General features: G+C 43.0%; 1 protein-coding gene across 1 annotated transcript in view; it reads right to left on the bottom strand.

Annotated features, from left to right (window-relative positions):
- The window catches only part of GALNT17 (polypeptide N-acetylgalactosaminyltransferase 17), a 429974-nt gene that overhangs the window by 203656 nt on the left and 212666 nt on the right, over positions 1-13652 (bottom strand). The window contains exons 4-5 of the mRNA XM_069089547.1: positions 7967-8141; positions 4007-4204 (exon numbers count right to left, since the gene is read on the bottom strand). Of these exons, the coding sequence (XP_068945648.1) occupies positions 4007-4204; positions 7967-8141 (373 nt within the window). The remainder of the gene's footprint in view (positions 1-4006; positions 4205-7966; positions 8142-13652) is intronic.

Here is a 13652-nt window from a genome sequence, read left to right as displayed (position 1 = left end):
TAATCTTCAAGGAGTCAGGCTAACTCTCCTGAGGCATCCAAGGAAGAACTGAGTCAAACGTGTTGGACCAGCAGCGATTGTTAAGCCCTCAATACCCAAGGACTGACTGAACCTTGACAAGGGAGATGGGGATAAACAGGAAGAAAAACCAGCAAAGGAAATGTGAAGGAAACATACCTAAAAAACCATCCATCTCCAGAAAAACCTCCCTGTCCCATGTGATCAGGCAAAAGATGTCAAAAATCTCAAGGGAGGTCATCTGTCCTTATGCTATAGTGATTATGGGAAGGTTTCCCCTTCATCCCAAGGATAAAATGGTGCTGTCATTACTAACAAGACATCCGTACATCTCTGAAGGGGAAAAGCATGCTGCCTTATCTGAGACAATCAAACATGTCATTCATCCAATAACTACAGGGAGAAATAATACACACAATCCTTCCCTCCGATGAGATACACACATTCGCTATTATCACAGGACATACTCATTAATAGCAGTATCATGACGCAGCACTCTGAGGTTTACAGAGTGCCCTATATAGACCAGCTCAGCTCGGCCTCCCACCTGGGTAAAAAAAGTACCCCAGGTATTGTGATCCCCATTTTGCAGAGAAGGAAAATGAGGCTCAAAGATGACTTTCCCTGGGTCACACATATGGTAAGTGGCAAAGGCAGGATTTAGACCCACCTCTACCTTGCCTCCAAGTCCCATCCCTCCTTTCACTATTCCATACTCCAATCTCTTCTAAGTTGATTTCATGAGTTAAATGAGAACCAGCATGGTAGAATGTATAGAGTACTGGGCTAGGAGTCATTGTGTCATGGAGTCAGAGGTAGAAAGGAGCTCCAACCCCTTCATTTGATCATTGAGGAAACATGCCCAAAGAGGGGGTGACCTGTTCTTGGTCACACAGGCGAGCAGCAGAGGCAAGATTTAAACCCTCTAACTCCAAAGTCTTGTCTTCTTTCTGCTGTACTAGGCTTCCCCTCCAAGTCTAGAAGACAATGTCTGAGATTTACAGGCCTTTAGGTTCACTCTGAGAACCTCAGGCCATTCTCAGGCTAATCTGCCAAGATGTAGATTGTTTCACTCTGATTCCAGGGGAGACCTTCCCACACCAACTGAACGGTAAATCCTCGGCATTATCGACCTAATAATGACGAATTGCAATGGCAGCCACCCTTGCTTTATTTATTTTTGTGTCTCGCAAAAAATAAATAACACTAATTACTCACATAAAGACAAGTTATTTTCTTAGGTCTTTCCAAAGAGCATATTAGTCATCTGATAATGTTATAATTCATTATTCAATTTGTAGGCAACTGAATTATACAGGAAAATATTGGCCATTGCAAATAATTTTCAGGCCTCCAGCAATGTTTCAGTCTGACCTATCTCTCTCATGTGGTCACTGACACCTGCCTCTCTCCATCATCACCCCAGGACTTCAATCCACATCAGGTTTCTATAAATCAGCCACTCCCATAGCTGTAAAAATAAGCCTGTAATATTTCCCTTCCCCAGTCTTCTTTTTCAGTCTTAAATAAGTCTGTACTTTACTTCCATCCACTTTTTTCTCTTCTCTTTTCTGTGTATATTACTATAGAGATAAGAATGAGCAAGCAGAAATTTTCTATCTGCTTGTGTTCTTTAAAAATGTCACCCACTCAGATAAGAATTGGTCCAATGACTTTGGAAGCAAGATTCAGAAAGTGACTAGAATGTTCATACCTTCTATCCAGAGGTCTCATTACGAGACCCAAACCCCAAGGAGGTCCATGTTAGAGATAAAGGTCCAATATAGACCCAAAATTTACACCAAGATTATTCACAGAGCTCTGCAGAAGCAAAGAACTAACAGTGGAGGAATGCGTACTGTGGTAGATGAATGTAGGAATAGGGATAGAGAAAAAACCTGTGACTTCATTGGTATAGAGAACCAGGGAAAGAAATTTCCTCCATCAATGCAAGTTGTCATCTTCACTGCCACCTGTAATCTGGGGTCCCGAGAAATTCAGTGACTTGTCCAGGGTCCCCCCAATCATGAGATGTGGGAGACAGAACGTGACCTTGTTCTGAAGCCACTCTGTACACTATAACATAATGCCTATCAGACTAACATCATGGGATATTATTGCGCTATATGAAACAATGAATATGAATTATTCAGAGAAACACCAGAAGACTTATATGAACTGATGTAAAGTGATGTAAACACAACCAGGAAAATAATATTATGAATCAACCAACATTCAATAAGAGCCTACCAAATGGAAAATAAATAATAAAAAGTGAAAAAGAAGGCTCTGTAATAACAATAATGTCTTACCTAATAATGAAGGTTTTGCCCACTAAAGCTACTATTGTGTTTAAGACCATCACAAAGGACCAAGATGTATTAATAGATTTATACATTTGCACATACTAGAGATAGCAGAAGGAAATTTTTTTTATTTCAGAGTAAAATGATAATATCTGCATGTATTATTTATACTTGAAGTGCATTTGCACAGATAGCAGAAATTACAGCAAAATTACTAAAAATTATTTCAAAATTCCTTGCATCACTTGACATAATGTGCCTGATCTTTCTAATGTTAAGGTGACAGCACAGCTGAGAGAATTACCCCAAAATAACAGTTCATAGACTCATTGCCCAGGGTGGGAAAGAGCCCATCTGGAGAAAAAGAAAACCCACTAAAGGTGATAGAAGGAGGTAAAAAAGGACTTGCCTTCTCTTTGGCATTTTGCTTAAAGCTGGCACTGTTCCCACCTAATTCTGCTACCCAAAAGAATTTTGTGGCCCTTTCAGAGAAAGAAGAGTCACTGTCCTCACTGTTCAGAGATAGGATCAAAGATTTTCAAGTCTGATGCTTCTTGGGGTACTATTCGCAAATGAAGACCCCCTAGGTTCTTTCAGAGTTGCAAGAGATTTCCAAGCCCCCCTCGTCCAACTCTTTTCTGTAAAAGGAGTCCTTCTCCGTTATATTTACCAATTGCCCATCTAGCCTCTGCCCAAAGACAAGTCCATCTTGGAAAAGCTCAAATCATTATGAGCTTTCCTTCCATCATGCTCAGACTTGCCCCATTCTAACTTTTGATCACTGCTCCTAGTGCCATCCTTGGAGGGCCCAAGCAGAGTAACTCAAGCTCCTTTTTTTATGATGACCTTTCAGACACTTGAAGATACCTACTATGCCCCTTGTCCTTGAGCCTTCTCTCGTCTAGACTAAATATCCACCATTCCTTCAAACTGTCCCAGGAAGGCATGAGCTCAAGGCCTTTAGCCATATTGGTCACCCTCCTCTCAACACTCTCCTGCTTATTGATGGTGATTTTTTTTAAACTCAGGGCAAGAAAGACCCTCAAAACTCCCAGGAAGCAAGCCCTGGTCTTTGGCCCACATAAATGCCCTGTTACCCAACCACGCTCAGTTCTTCTCCCTTTCCTAAAACCAGATGAAAAACAAGATAGATTTATTCTGTGTCTACTTCCTCGTGGGAGGAGCACAGAAAATTTCTAGGCTTGCCTATGGCCTCCAAGTAATATTTACAGAAAACCACAGGGAAGCCTATATATTGGAAGTTTTACTAGAACACAAACATTTCCATCATTCAAGAATCAGGAGAGGAAAATAAATCTCCTTCCCAACAACTCTTACCTGGTCAAGATTTAAAGAAGGAAATTATCTGCTGCTAGCCAGCTTACTCTAGGAACTCCTGAACAAATCTCATCATTTCTAGGGGCAAAAATAAAGCTGGGTCCAGTCTCACTGTCACTTTAGAACTGTTTGTCCATGGTGCCATTAAGGTCAATGTCTGAAGACACAGGTTAAAAGAACAAAATGCCTATCCCCAACTCATCATGGGGGAAAAACAGTCAGGCTTCCAAGACTTTAAATAATGAGATTACGTAGTGTATCCCATGGGCTCACTTCCTCTCCTCTAACCTCCCACTGCATCTGGCTGTATCACAGCTCTATCATTGGCCTCTCTTGCCACTGACCTGATGGGAAGAGAAGGGTCGCCAGCGTCCCACCAGTCCTTGGGGGGGCTTATGTACATGCACCAGAGCTCCCAGCTGTAACCATGGGCTGAGTTCTCATACCGCTGCACTTCAAAGTTGTCTTGTTTGATGTTGTCGATGGAGGGGAGGATCACCCTCTTCCGGTTTTCCTGGATTCTGGACAGGACAGGTTCAGCCCTGAGAAACAGGAGAACAGGCAAGGTAGCCAGGTTAGCTCACCTGAGACATCCCAGCCCATGAATGGGACAGATTCTAGCATTCAATTAATCAACAAGCAGTTTTTTTTTAATCAGATACTGTGTGCAAGGCACTTTGCTAGGCCCTGAGGGTCTGAAGAATAAAGTGGTCCCTGGCCTCAGAGAAATGATAGGTTTAGGTGATAAGGCAAGGATTAGAAGTATCTTCTGGGTATCAGAGGTAGGAATGGTTGTTGCTGTGGTCATTTATATAGAAGAACAAGGGTCCTCAGAGACCATCTAACCAAACGCCTCAATTTACAGATGGGGGAACTAAGACCCAGGGGGATGAAAAGATTTAGGATTACAGGTTCATGTCTGGAAGGGACCTCCTTTAAAGGCCTCCCTCCCTAACTACCTCATATATATTTTGTTGTCATTCAAAAATGAGGAAACTGAGGCCCAGAGAGAAAAGAATTTGGGATCACTGGATTGCAGATTCAGAGCTGGAAAGAATCTCAGGGGATGGGGGCGGCTAGGTGGCGCAGTGAATACAGCATCAGCCCTGGAGTCTGGAGGACCTGAGTTCAAACCTGTCCTCAGACACTTAACACAAAACTAGCTGTGTGACCTTGGGCAAATCACCTAACCCCAGTTGCCCTGCCTTCTTCCCTCCAGAGGTTGTATAATTCAACCCCCTCATTTTACAGAATAGCAAACAAAAGATCATTCACTTGCTGAAGGTCACACAGGTCATAAGAATTAGAGTCTGGATTGGAACCCACATTTTCTGACTCCAGAGTCAGTCTTTTTTCTTCAACACTATACCATGCTCCTTGGATGTCCCCTGTACTACACTAGGGTCCTTATTGCACACCCTCTGAAAGCTGGAAGCCTCAGCAGCCACTTCAGAAGTGAGCTAGGTTGCCCAAAATTCCCATTTTGGAGAATGATCTGCCTTACACCCAGTGTTTTCAAAAGATTTCTCTCCTGCCAGTGATAGATTAGGTCTAATTTCCTGCAGGTACTTGATTCCCATTCTGAAAACAAGTCAATCCTGCCTGTGATGGAATGTTTTTAATATGAATTTCACTGTATTATATATTCTCTTACACTGCATTGTAGCTAATTGATCAACCTAAATTGACTTTCTAAAAAGATTTAATTTCATTGATTAACGATGCTGGAGAGAATTAAATGTCATAAAGCAAAAGGCAGAGAGACGCCTGCCTTATCATCAATGTCTTTCATTCTTCCAAAGCCCCAACAAGAATCAGGCTCTTTGTGAAAAAAATGTACAAGTAAAGGAGAATGCTGGAGGTTTGTTGGAATGAGCACTGATTGTAGTCAGAAAAAGCAGGACCAGATCCTGTCTCTGTGTGATGTTGGGTAGGTCACTTCACTTTGAAGGACCTTGGCTTCCTCATGAGTAAAATGTTTCCAAACATGTAAAGTCTGTCCTAGCTCTGGCCTATGATCCCATGTACTATTTCCATGGAGGGCTCTAGGAAGGGGTCACTTTCCAGAATCTTGAAGGAAACATGGCTCTCAGGTATGAGAAAGATAATGGCACCCACTCAGGCTGTGGAAAGAACTAGATGGAGATAACTTAGAGCTGTATCTTTTGCCTATAATTTGTCACCTTTAATTTTCAGGCACCAAAGTACCTGTTTCATCCTTTGCCTCTTTAAAGGAAGCAACAATATTTGTTCATTCTTTCTCATTTACCCATTCATTAATTCCATTAAGCGCCCTCTGGACACAAGGTCAAGACAGAACATGGCCTCAGCTTTGATGAAGCTCATAAGCCCAGTAAGGGGATCACACAGCCTGGCCCATTGGTCGGCACCTAATAGGCATTTAACAAATGCTTGTGGAATGTTGCACGCTCAATCGGTTTTCCATGTACGAATGAGAGGTATACATAGGGAACCTCATTTGTCACACACCCAAATGGAAGCTATGTTTGAGCACAGTGCTATATACTGGGGCTTTATGTCCATGAGGCCCTGCTCAATAGAGACCTTCAAACGTGGTCCAGTTCATCAGCTCTCAGCAGAGGGATTCGTTCAATCCACCATTTGATCATTCAGCAAATGTTTAGTAAATAACTATGAAAAACAGTATAGTGTGGGGGTGAGGGCGGGAGGAGACACTGACTGATGGCCGAGGACTAGGTTCTGATTATGCCTGGGATGCTGCCAATCAGGATGATCTCGGACCAGGTCTGGGTCTCAGTTGAGTCATTTGTAAACTGGGGATTTTGATCTCAGTGGCCTCTGATGGCCTTTCTCAATCCTAAATCTGCCCTGCGTCCTTGGCCCTCAATTGTGTGTGGGTAAGACTGGATGGCCCTTGGGGTCCTTCCCAGCTACAGACTTATGTCTTTAGGATCCTATGGGACCTGACAGCTGTACTAGATGCTGATGATGTAAAGAGAAAAACTGTACCTGCCCTCAAGGGGTACTCCATCCAATTGTATGTGGGTGCGTAGCCACAAAGTGTGTCCAATGGAGATGTCCAATAAAAGGGGAAGGAGGATTAGAAAAGGTCTCATGTCAAATTCTCACTTCCATATGGGCTGCCCTAAATGGTCTCAGAAGTGCCATCGAACACTGAAATTATGATATGGTGAGTGGCTTGTTGCTAAGTGATTAACAACAAGCTTTCAAAAAATACATGCACATACATATATGCATGGCACAATTTCAAGTTTAATTCACATTTAATAATGCACCTTTTCCATCACTTTCTTAAGTCTGAACAAACAGCCAAATAATCAATAAATAAACATTTATTACACACTTACTCTGTACCAGACACTGTTCACTGTGGGTATAAGAAGTGGCAAAAGACAGTCCCATACCCCTCCCCCCCCAGGAGCTTACAATCTGATGGGAGAGACAATATGCAAACAAATCAAGCTACATCCAGGATAAATAGGAAATAATTAGCAGAGGGAAGGCACTAGAATTAAGACGGGTTGGGGGCTTCTGATACAAGGTGGGGTTTTAGTTGAGACTTAAAGGAAGCTAAGGAGGGAGCTGTACTTTTAACCCATTTCTAAGGGTTAAAGGTGAACATGTAATCAATCAATTGATAAGCATTTATTAAGCACCCACTGTATACTAGGCACTTGGAGTTTAACATTTAACAAGCAGCTCCCACCCATCCCTGGATAAAATACACAATACTGAATCATAAGTGCATCAGGAAGGTGTAAACAAAATTCTGCATGGGGTCTGCAAGGGAAGATGGTGCCTGACAGGAAAGATCAGGGAAGGCTTCCTGGCGGAGGTGACAGGTTCTTCAAAGCAGTGAGTGAGCAAAGGAGCTCAGGAACTGCCAGGCAGGTCAGAGGCCAAATAGCAGCTGGTTCATTTTGGATAGATTTAGTGTACAAGGAAGGAATAATAGGAGAAAAGGTTGTAATTAAACACAGGGGCACCAGACTGAAAAGAGCCTTCAGTGTCAGACACAGAAGCCTAAACTTTACTGGAGAGCTAATAGGGAATCACCACTCATTTCTGAGAGTTTGGGCACCTCTGTCAAAGGGAAATTGTTCCAACAGTCTTAAGTTGGAAGAGAAGGGGAGTGGGGCTGGGGAGGAGGGACAAGAGAACAAATGAAGTCACCCAAACCAAAATTTACCCACTTCCCCATTTCCCCCAGAATTAGCCCCGTTATCAGTCTCATTCCCCTTTGAAATCTGTATCTCCCTGATACTGCGCAGGGTAGACAAACAGAGCCAGGTGGCACCTACCAGCCAGCAGTAAACTCCACGTGGGCATCAAAGAAACCAGTGATCTGCCCAGAGGCCACCTTCCATCCTTCGATCCGTGCCCGGATGAGGCCTTCTCTCTTCTGGTTCCGTACCACCTTCACCAGCCCCGGATACCGTTTATGGACATACTCCTCCAAAGGCGCCTTCAGCTCCTCTGCAAGAGACAAAACCATAGGAAAATCAGGTCAGAGTTTGATTTCGGATTTGTGCCACCCTCACTGGAAAGTCCAGGAGGAATCCTATCACACCTAATCTCTGCCCCGCTAATAATTCCAGGATGAGTCCTAATAAGGATTTAGCGAGTCCAAAAGTCAGGACATCACCTCTAACCTGCATCTTTGATAACTTCTTTACTTTATCCTGAGATTATAGATCAGGTAAGGAAATAGCTTAGATAAAGCTGGGAGTTGGGAGTCAGAGAAACCTGAGTTCCATCTCTGCTTGTGATACTGTTGGATAGAGCGTTAAAACTGAGTTATGCTCAGTTATCTCATCTGTAAAATGGGAACAGAGCCCACAAGGGTGGTGTAAGGATCAGATGTCATGCTTTGTGATCACAAGGCTTTCTGTAAATGTGAGTTTCTGTGATATGGTGGGACCCAGCCCTGAGAGGTGTCCAGTCTGCCACAGGAGGGTCCATGAGAGACCAAGCCCCTAAGTCCTTCTGCCTGCTTGGGGCCACTGCTCCAAAGGTCCCTGGCTAACACACCAGACAAGCAGAACCTCTGCAGGACATGCTCTTCATTACCTCTCCTCCATCCCTGGATGACACAGCCTCTTCTCAGAGAGGGCAAGCAGACACTTTACTTCTTATGGAGGGTCACCTATCCATTTGGTGAAAGACATCAACACTGATCCTGGATGGTTCTTAGGATGAAATGAGTGACTGTTAAGTCATGTCCTTCCCTGTGGACTTGCCACATCGGAAAGGGCATTCTATCTGCAGTCAGAGGTCATGGGTTCAAATTCAATCTCTGATATTGATAACCTGTGTGACCTTAGTCAAATCATTTCACTCATATGAACCTCAGACAGGAAAAAAAAGGGGTTGGACCAGATTTGGGGCCCTCTGATATCTTCACAGCTTGATCTTCTGGGAAGGATGAATTCTATTCTCATTTTGTATCTGTTTGTCCAGGCTTATCATTTCAATGATATTGGAGTCCCTGGTAAGGAAATTCTCTCTAACAGGGAAGATCAGCATCTTCTGCATCTTACAGTCTTAGAAAGCTAACTGGGAGCGTGGAACATTCAAACGACTTGTCCAAGGTCACCCAGTCCTGGAGGAAACACTTGAACCCAGTCCTTTCTGACCCTGAGGCCATCTTTATATCCACCAAGGCACACACCCTCTCTAAATTGGGATATTTCTTCTGGTCCTTTCTGACCTCCCATCATTACTCCCATCACTTTCATGCTAATTGCTTGGGACAAGCTTTCCCAATGAAAATGCATCTAATCATCAGGTTTGGGTGTTTTATGGGGGAGGTAAAAAAGAGAAGTCTGAACTAGGTCTGAGAGCAGGGGGCACATTCTATAGAATGAGGAGACTTCAAGACATTCTTAACATATCAACAGATCTTGGTTCTCATACTTCCTCTTTTGTTGACTAGGTCTAAGACCTTGGACAGGTTCTAGAACAGAAAGAGCTTCAAATGGCAGTCAGAGAACCTGGGTTTGAATCCCCACTCAACCTTTTCATACTGTACAAACTTGGGCAAATCATCATGCACTGCCACAGTTCCCTCATTTATAAGATGAAGGGGTTGGACTGGAGGGCCTCTGAGGGTCCTTCTGACTAGCTAGATGGTCATATGAGCTTGAATCTCTGCACAGGCTTCACTACTTTCCTCCCTTCCCTTGCCATTGTCATAATATTCACATTCTTAATCATTTTTGCATCATGGACCCCTTTGGCAGTCTGATGAGGCCTGTGGACCTCTCAGGATTATGTTTTCAAATAATTGAAGTAAATACTCATTTTCAGTTAGAGCCCAGTGAAAATAATGAGGTCTATTTTGCCCATCCAACTTCACAGACCCCCCTGAAATCTATCCTTAGACTTCTTGGGGGGTCTGTGAACCCTAAGTAAAATACCCGTGTCTGAGAGGGAGTCTCATTGGGACTCTTCACAGTTTTCCTTGACTTTTCATTGTCCTATTTCAACAAACTACGGATTAAATGCCAACTTTGTAAGAGGTGCTGTGCTGGCCACTAAGAATATGAAAATATAAATGCCCTTAAGCAGTGTGCATTCTATGGGTAGAGGTAGATGATAATCGTTCCCGAAATAAATGCCAAAAACATGTAATGTCAACACAAAGTAATTTTATTGAGCTGGGGTTCATGAACCTAGTGACCCCTGAGTTGTCTTGGGGTGGGAGGGAATAACAACAAACAGAGATTCCAAGAGGCCCAGGAGATGAAAGAAAACAACCCAGATATGGTGGACAGGGAATCCAGACGAGCTGCCTCACCCCTGACCCCAGCATCCTTTTTTTTCCTTCTCTCCCGTTTTCCTACTTTTTGCTGCTCTCAGATTAATGCACAGACTATGCCCAACAGTTCCTCTTTGGCCAGGAGTTAACTGCCAACAAACTTTCTTCCGGTTCTCTGGGCCTGTTTTTGAAAAAGGCAGGTGAAACGATGCCACTCTCTCAGTCACAAAATCCAAAGATGTGTCATTACCAACAGAAGGAGTTTTATCCTCCGTCAGATTACCAGGAATTGATGGGACAGAGAAAGGACAACAAATTCATCAATTTAACTAGCAAGGTCAAGTTTGGGAAGCCACTGGACTCTGCTTCCCGCCCTCCCCAATCCCCAGTCCCAGATGTTGGTGCTTGATGATTTGGTTTCTACATCTATGTCTCTGCTCCTAAGACTGGTCTAGAATCAACCTTCTAAGTCCCCTGATCGCAAGAATAAAGACAGGATTTGTGCTTCTTCCGGGAGACCCCAAGTTCCACGGATGATAAGCCCTTAAGCTCAAAGGGCAACACAAGGACACTTAATGACTTGGTCTCTCAGATAAGTGAGAGGTATTAGCCAGCGAGAATGACAGACTGCTGTGGGCTCAAGGCTTTCCCCACAAGGCCCAGCTTTCTATTTCCTTCCATCTGTGTGCTCTGAGAACCTGCTCCTCTCATTTACAACTTCACTTTAATTCTGTCGAAGAAACTCTGGCCTTCATTGGCATGCTACTACGCACTTACACACAACCCAGTAATACACAAATGGCCATCCTGGTACACAGATCCCAATTCCATTGACCCACAGAAGGCACTGACGTGTAAGATGGTCACCACGGCTAAGAACATCGGACTAGACTTGGCTGTGGGAAGGCAGAACTTAGTTCTCTGTTCGCTTTATGAACAGCCTTTTGATTTTAAGCCTCTTCTAATAAATAAAAGCATTTCTGCTTTGAGAACATCTAATAAATAAAAGCAGTTCTGCTTTGAGAGCGTCTAATAAATAAAAGCATTTCTGCTTTGAGAGCTGTTTCCCTGACAGTCCTCTCCCGTGGGTGCTGCTTCTCCCTTTCATGTGATGGAGGAAAGCAGCCCTCCACGTACCTACATCCCACATCTCTATGATTGCAGTGGCTTCAGTTCTCTGCTGAGCTCCTCAAAGGAAACCAAACATTTCTCAGAATTCACATCTGCTCTAAAAGGTGTCAAAGAGGTGGGGAGTACATGTTTTCTTTTGAAAATCAGAACTTTAAGGCAGAGCAAAGATTTTTCAAATGTTGAACCAAAAGGTAAGACATTAGCTTTGTTGAATGTGATAAATGGGCATGGGAATATTTCCTACTGTGTCTCAGTAGAATTACGACAATAGGGGTTCTACTTGTCAGGGCCAAGGCCAAGGGTAGGAAAGAACTCAGATCCCAGGAACCCAAAGAGGACTAATGATAATAAAAACAGGCAGACTTCCGATCTTACCCCTCAACAAAAACAAACAAACCAAACTTGCCTATGGGCCCGTTAAAGGGTAAAGAACAGTCCACAGGGGGAATCTGAGATTGAGTTGAGAAGGGTCACGCCCTCTTATCTCTAAATTGCTTCACTGTTTTCTTACACATTCAGCATGGGTTGTCATTATATCATCATCATCATCATCATCATCATCATCATCATCATCATCATCATCATCTATTTATCAAGTACCGACTTTGTGACAGGACCTTTGCTGGAAATTAGGGCTGCCAGTCAATAAGTCAAGTCAACAAGCATTTATTAAGCACTTACTATATTCCAGACACTGTACTAAATACTAGAGATATGAATAAAAACAAAAACAATCCTTGCTCTCTTAAAAATCTGGTGAAAGAGGTTGATGTTTTTTAGTATATCCAACTGCCAACAGGTTCCCCGAATTCCAAGAGTATCCCCAAAATGCCCCTATAACTGCAGTGATCTCTTGGGATCTCCTCATGGACTGCAATCCAAGATGGAGGCCAAGTTGGCTCCAGCTTCTTGAGCTCCATGCAGCTGTTTGACTGCCCTCTCTGACTGGCTGGATGACCTTGGGGTGCTTGCCAACACTTGCTTCCAAGGGATGCTATTCCCAGCTATAAGCAGATGTACAAGTGTCTTAACCTTGAGTCCATCTAAAAAATATTTTGATAATGATTTCAATATTATTGGTTTCCTTTGTAATCCTATGTGATTTATGTATTTTAATTTTTTTCCCCTGATAAGGGGTCTGTAAGCTTCACTAGTCTGCCAAAGGGTTCCACAACAAACAAAAATTGAGAAATTCCAGTGTATGTAGGGTGAGTTCTGGCTTCTGCAAGACCATAGGTAACACAGTTTGGGCAGGGGGGGGGAGTCTTTCTAAACAGCTCCCAAAGTAATCCAGATCTTTCCATAGAAATCAGAGTTGAGAGACTAAGGAAACTATAGGCCCCTCGAGGGCAGGATCTATTTCCCTTTTATGTTTGTATTGTTCATTCCTAACAGTACCAGGCACATAGTAGGTACCTTTTAAATGATTGATTAAATGCCTTAATGAAGGGCACTTGGTTGACTGAATCTGTAGACATGGTTTGAAAGGACTGAAGCATATACAGAAATAGATCCTTCCCAAGTCCTTCTCGGTCACTGTGGACCAGTAAAGAGATCTGCAATGTCTCCTCAAAGCCATGGAGATGAAAAGTGTTGCCTCCTTATGCAATGGGTGGTATACCAATACCTGAGAAAGGCAAGTGATGGGCATAGAAAGGTACTTGACACAACAAATCAGAGTAGACTTTCTTAGTACATTTCTAATGTAGACACTACTTTCTTTCAAGCAGGAAAGCTCTTGTTTTAACCGTTTTACATAGAAATAATTCTACAATATATTATATACTTGGGGTTCTTAAAAATATTTTAGTCTAGTTCACAAAATGTTGATAAGGGCCTAATATATGTTAAGCACAGGCATTGGGGAGAAAGGAAGAAAGGAAAAAAGGAAGAAAGGAAAGAAGGAAAGGAGGAAGGAAAGAAGGAAGGAAGGAAGGAAGGAAGGAAGGAAGGAAGGAAGGAAGGAAGGAAGGAAGGAAGGGTGGAAGTGTGGAAGAAAGAAAGGAAGGAAGGAAGGAAGGAAGAAAGAAAGAAAGAAAGAAAGAAAGAAAGAAAGAAAGAAAGAAAGAAAGAAAGAAAGAAAGAAAGAAAGAAAG

This window comes from Petaurus breviceps, unplaced genomic scaffold, assembly GCF_028583685.1.
Source record: "Petaurus breviceps papuanus isolate PSGF00001 unplaced genomic scaffold, PetGlider_PUasm1.0 186, whole genome shotgun sequence".
NCBI classification, from domain to species: Eukaryota; Metazoa; Chordata; class Mammalia; order Diprotodontia; family Petauridae; genus Petaurus; species Petaurus breviceps.
Note: the sequence above shows the minus strand (reverse complement) of the source record. Positions and strands in the feature narration are given on the sequence as shown.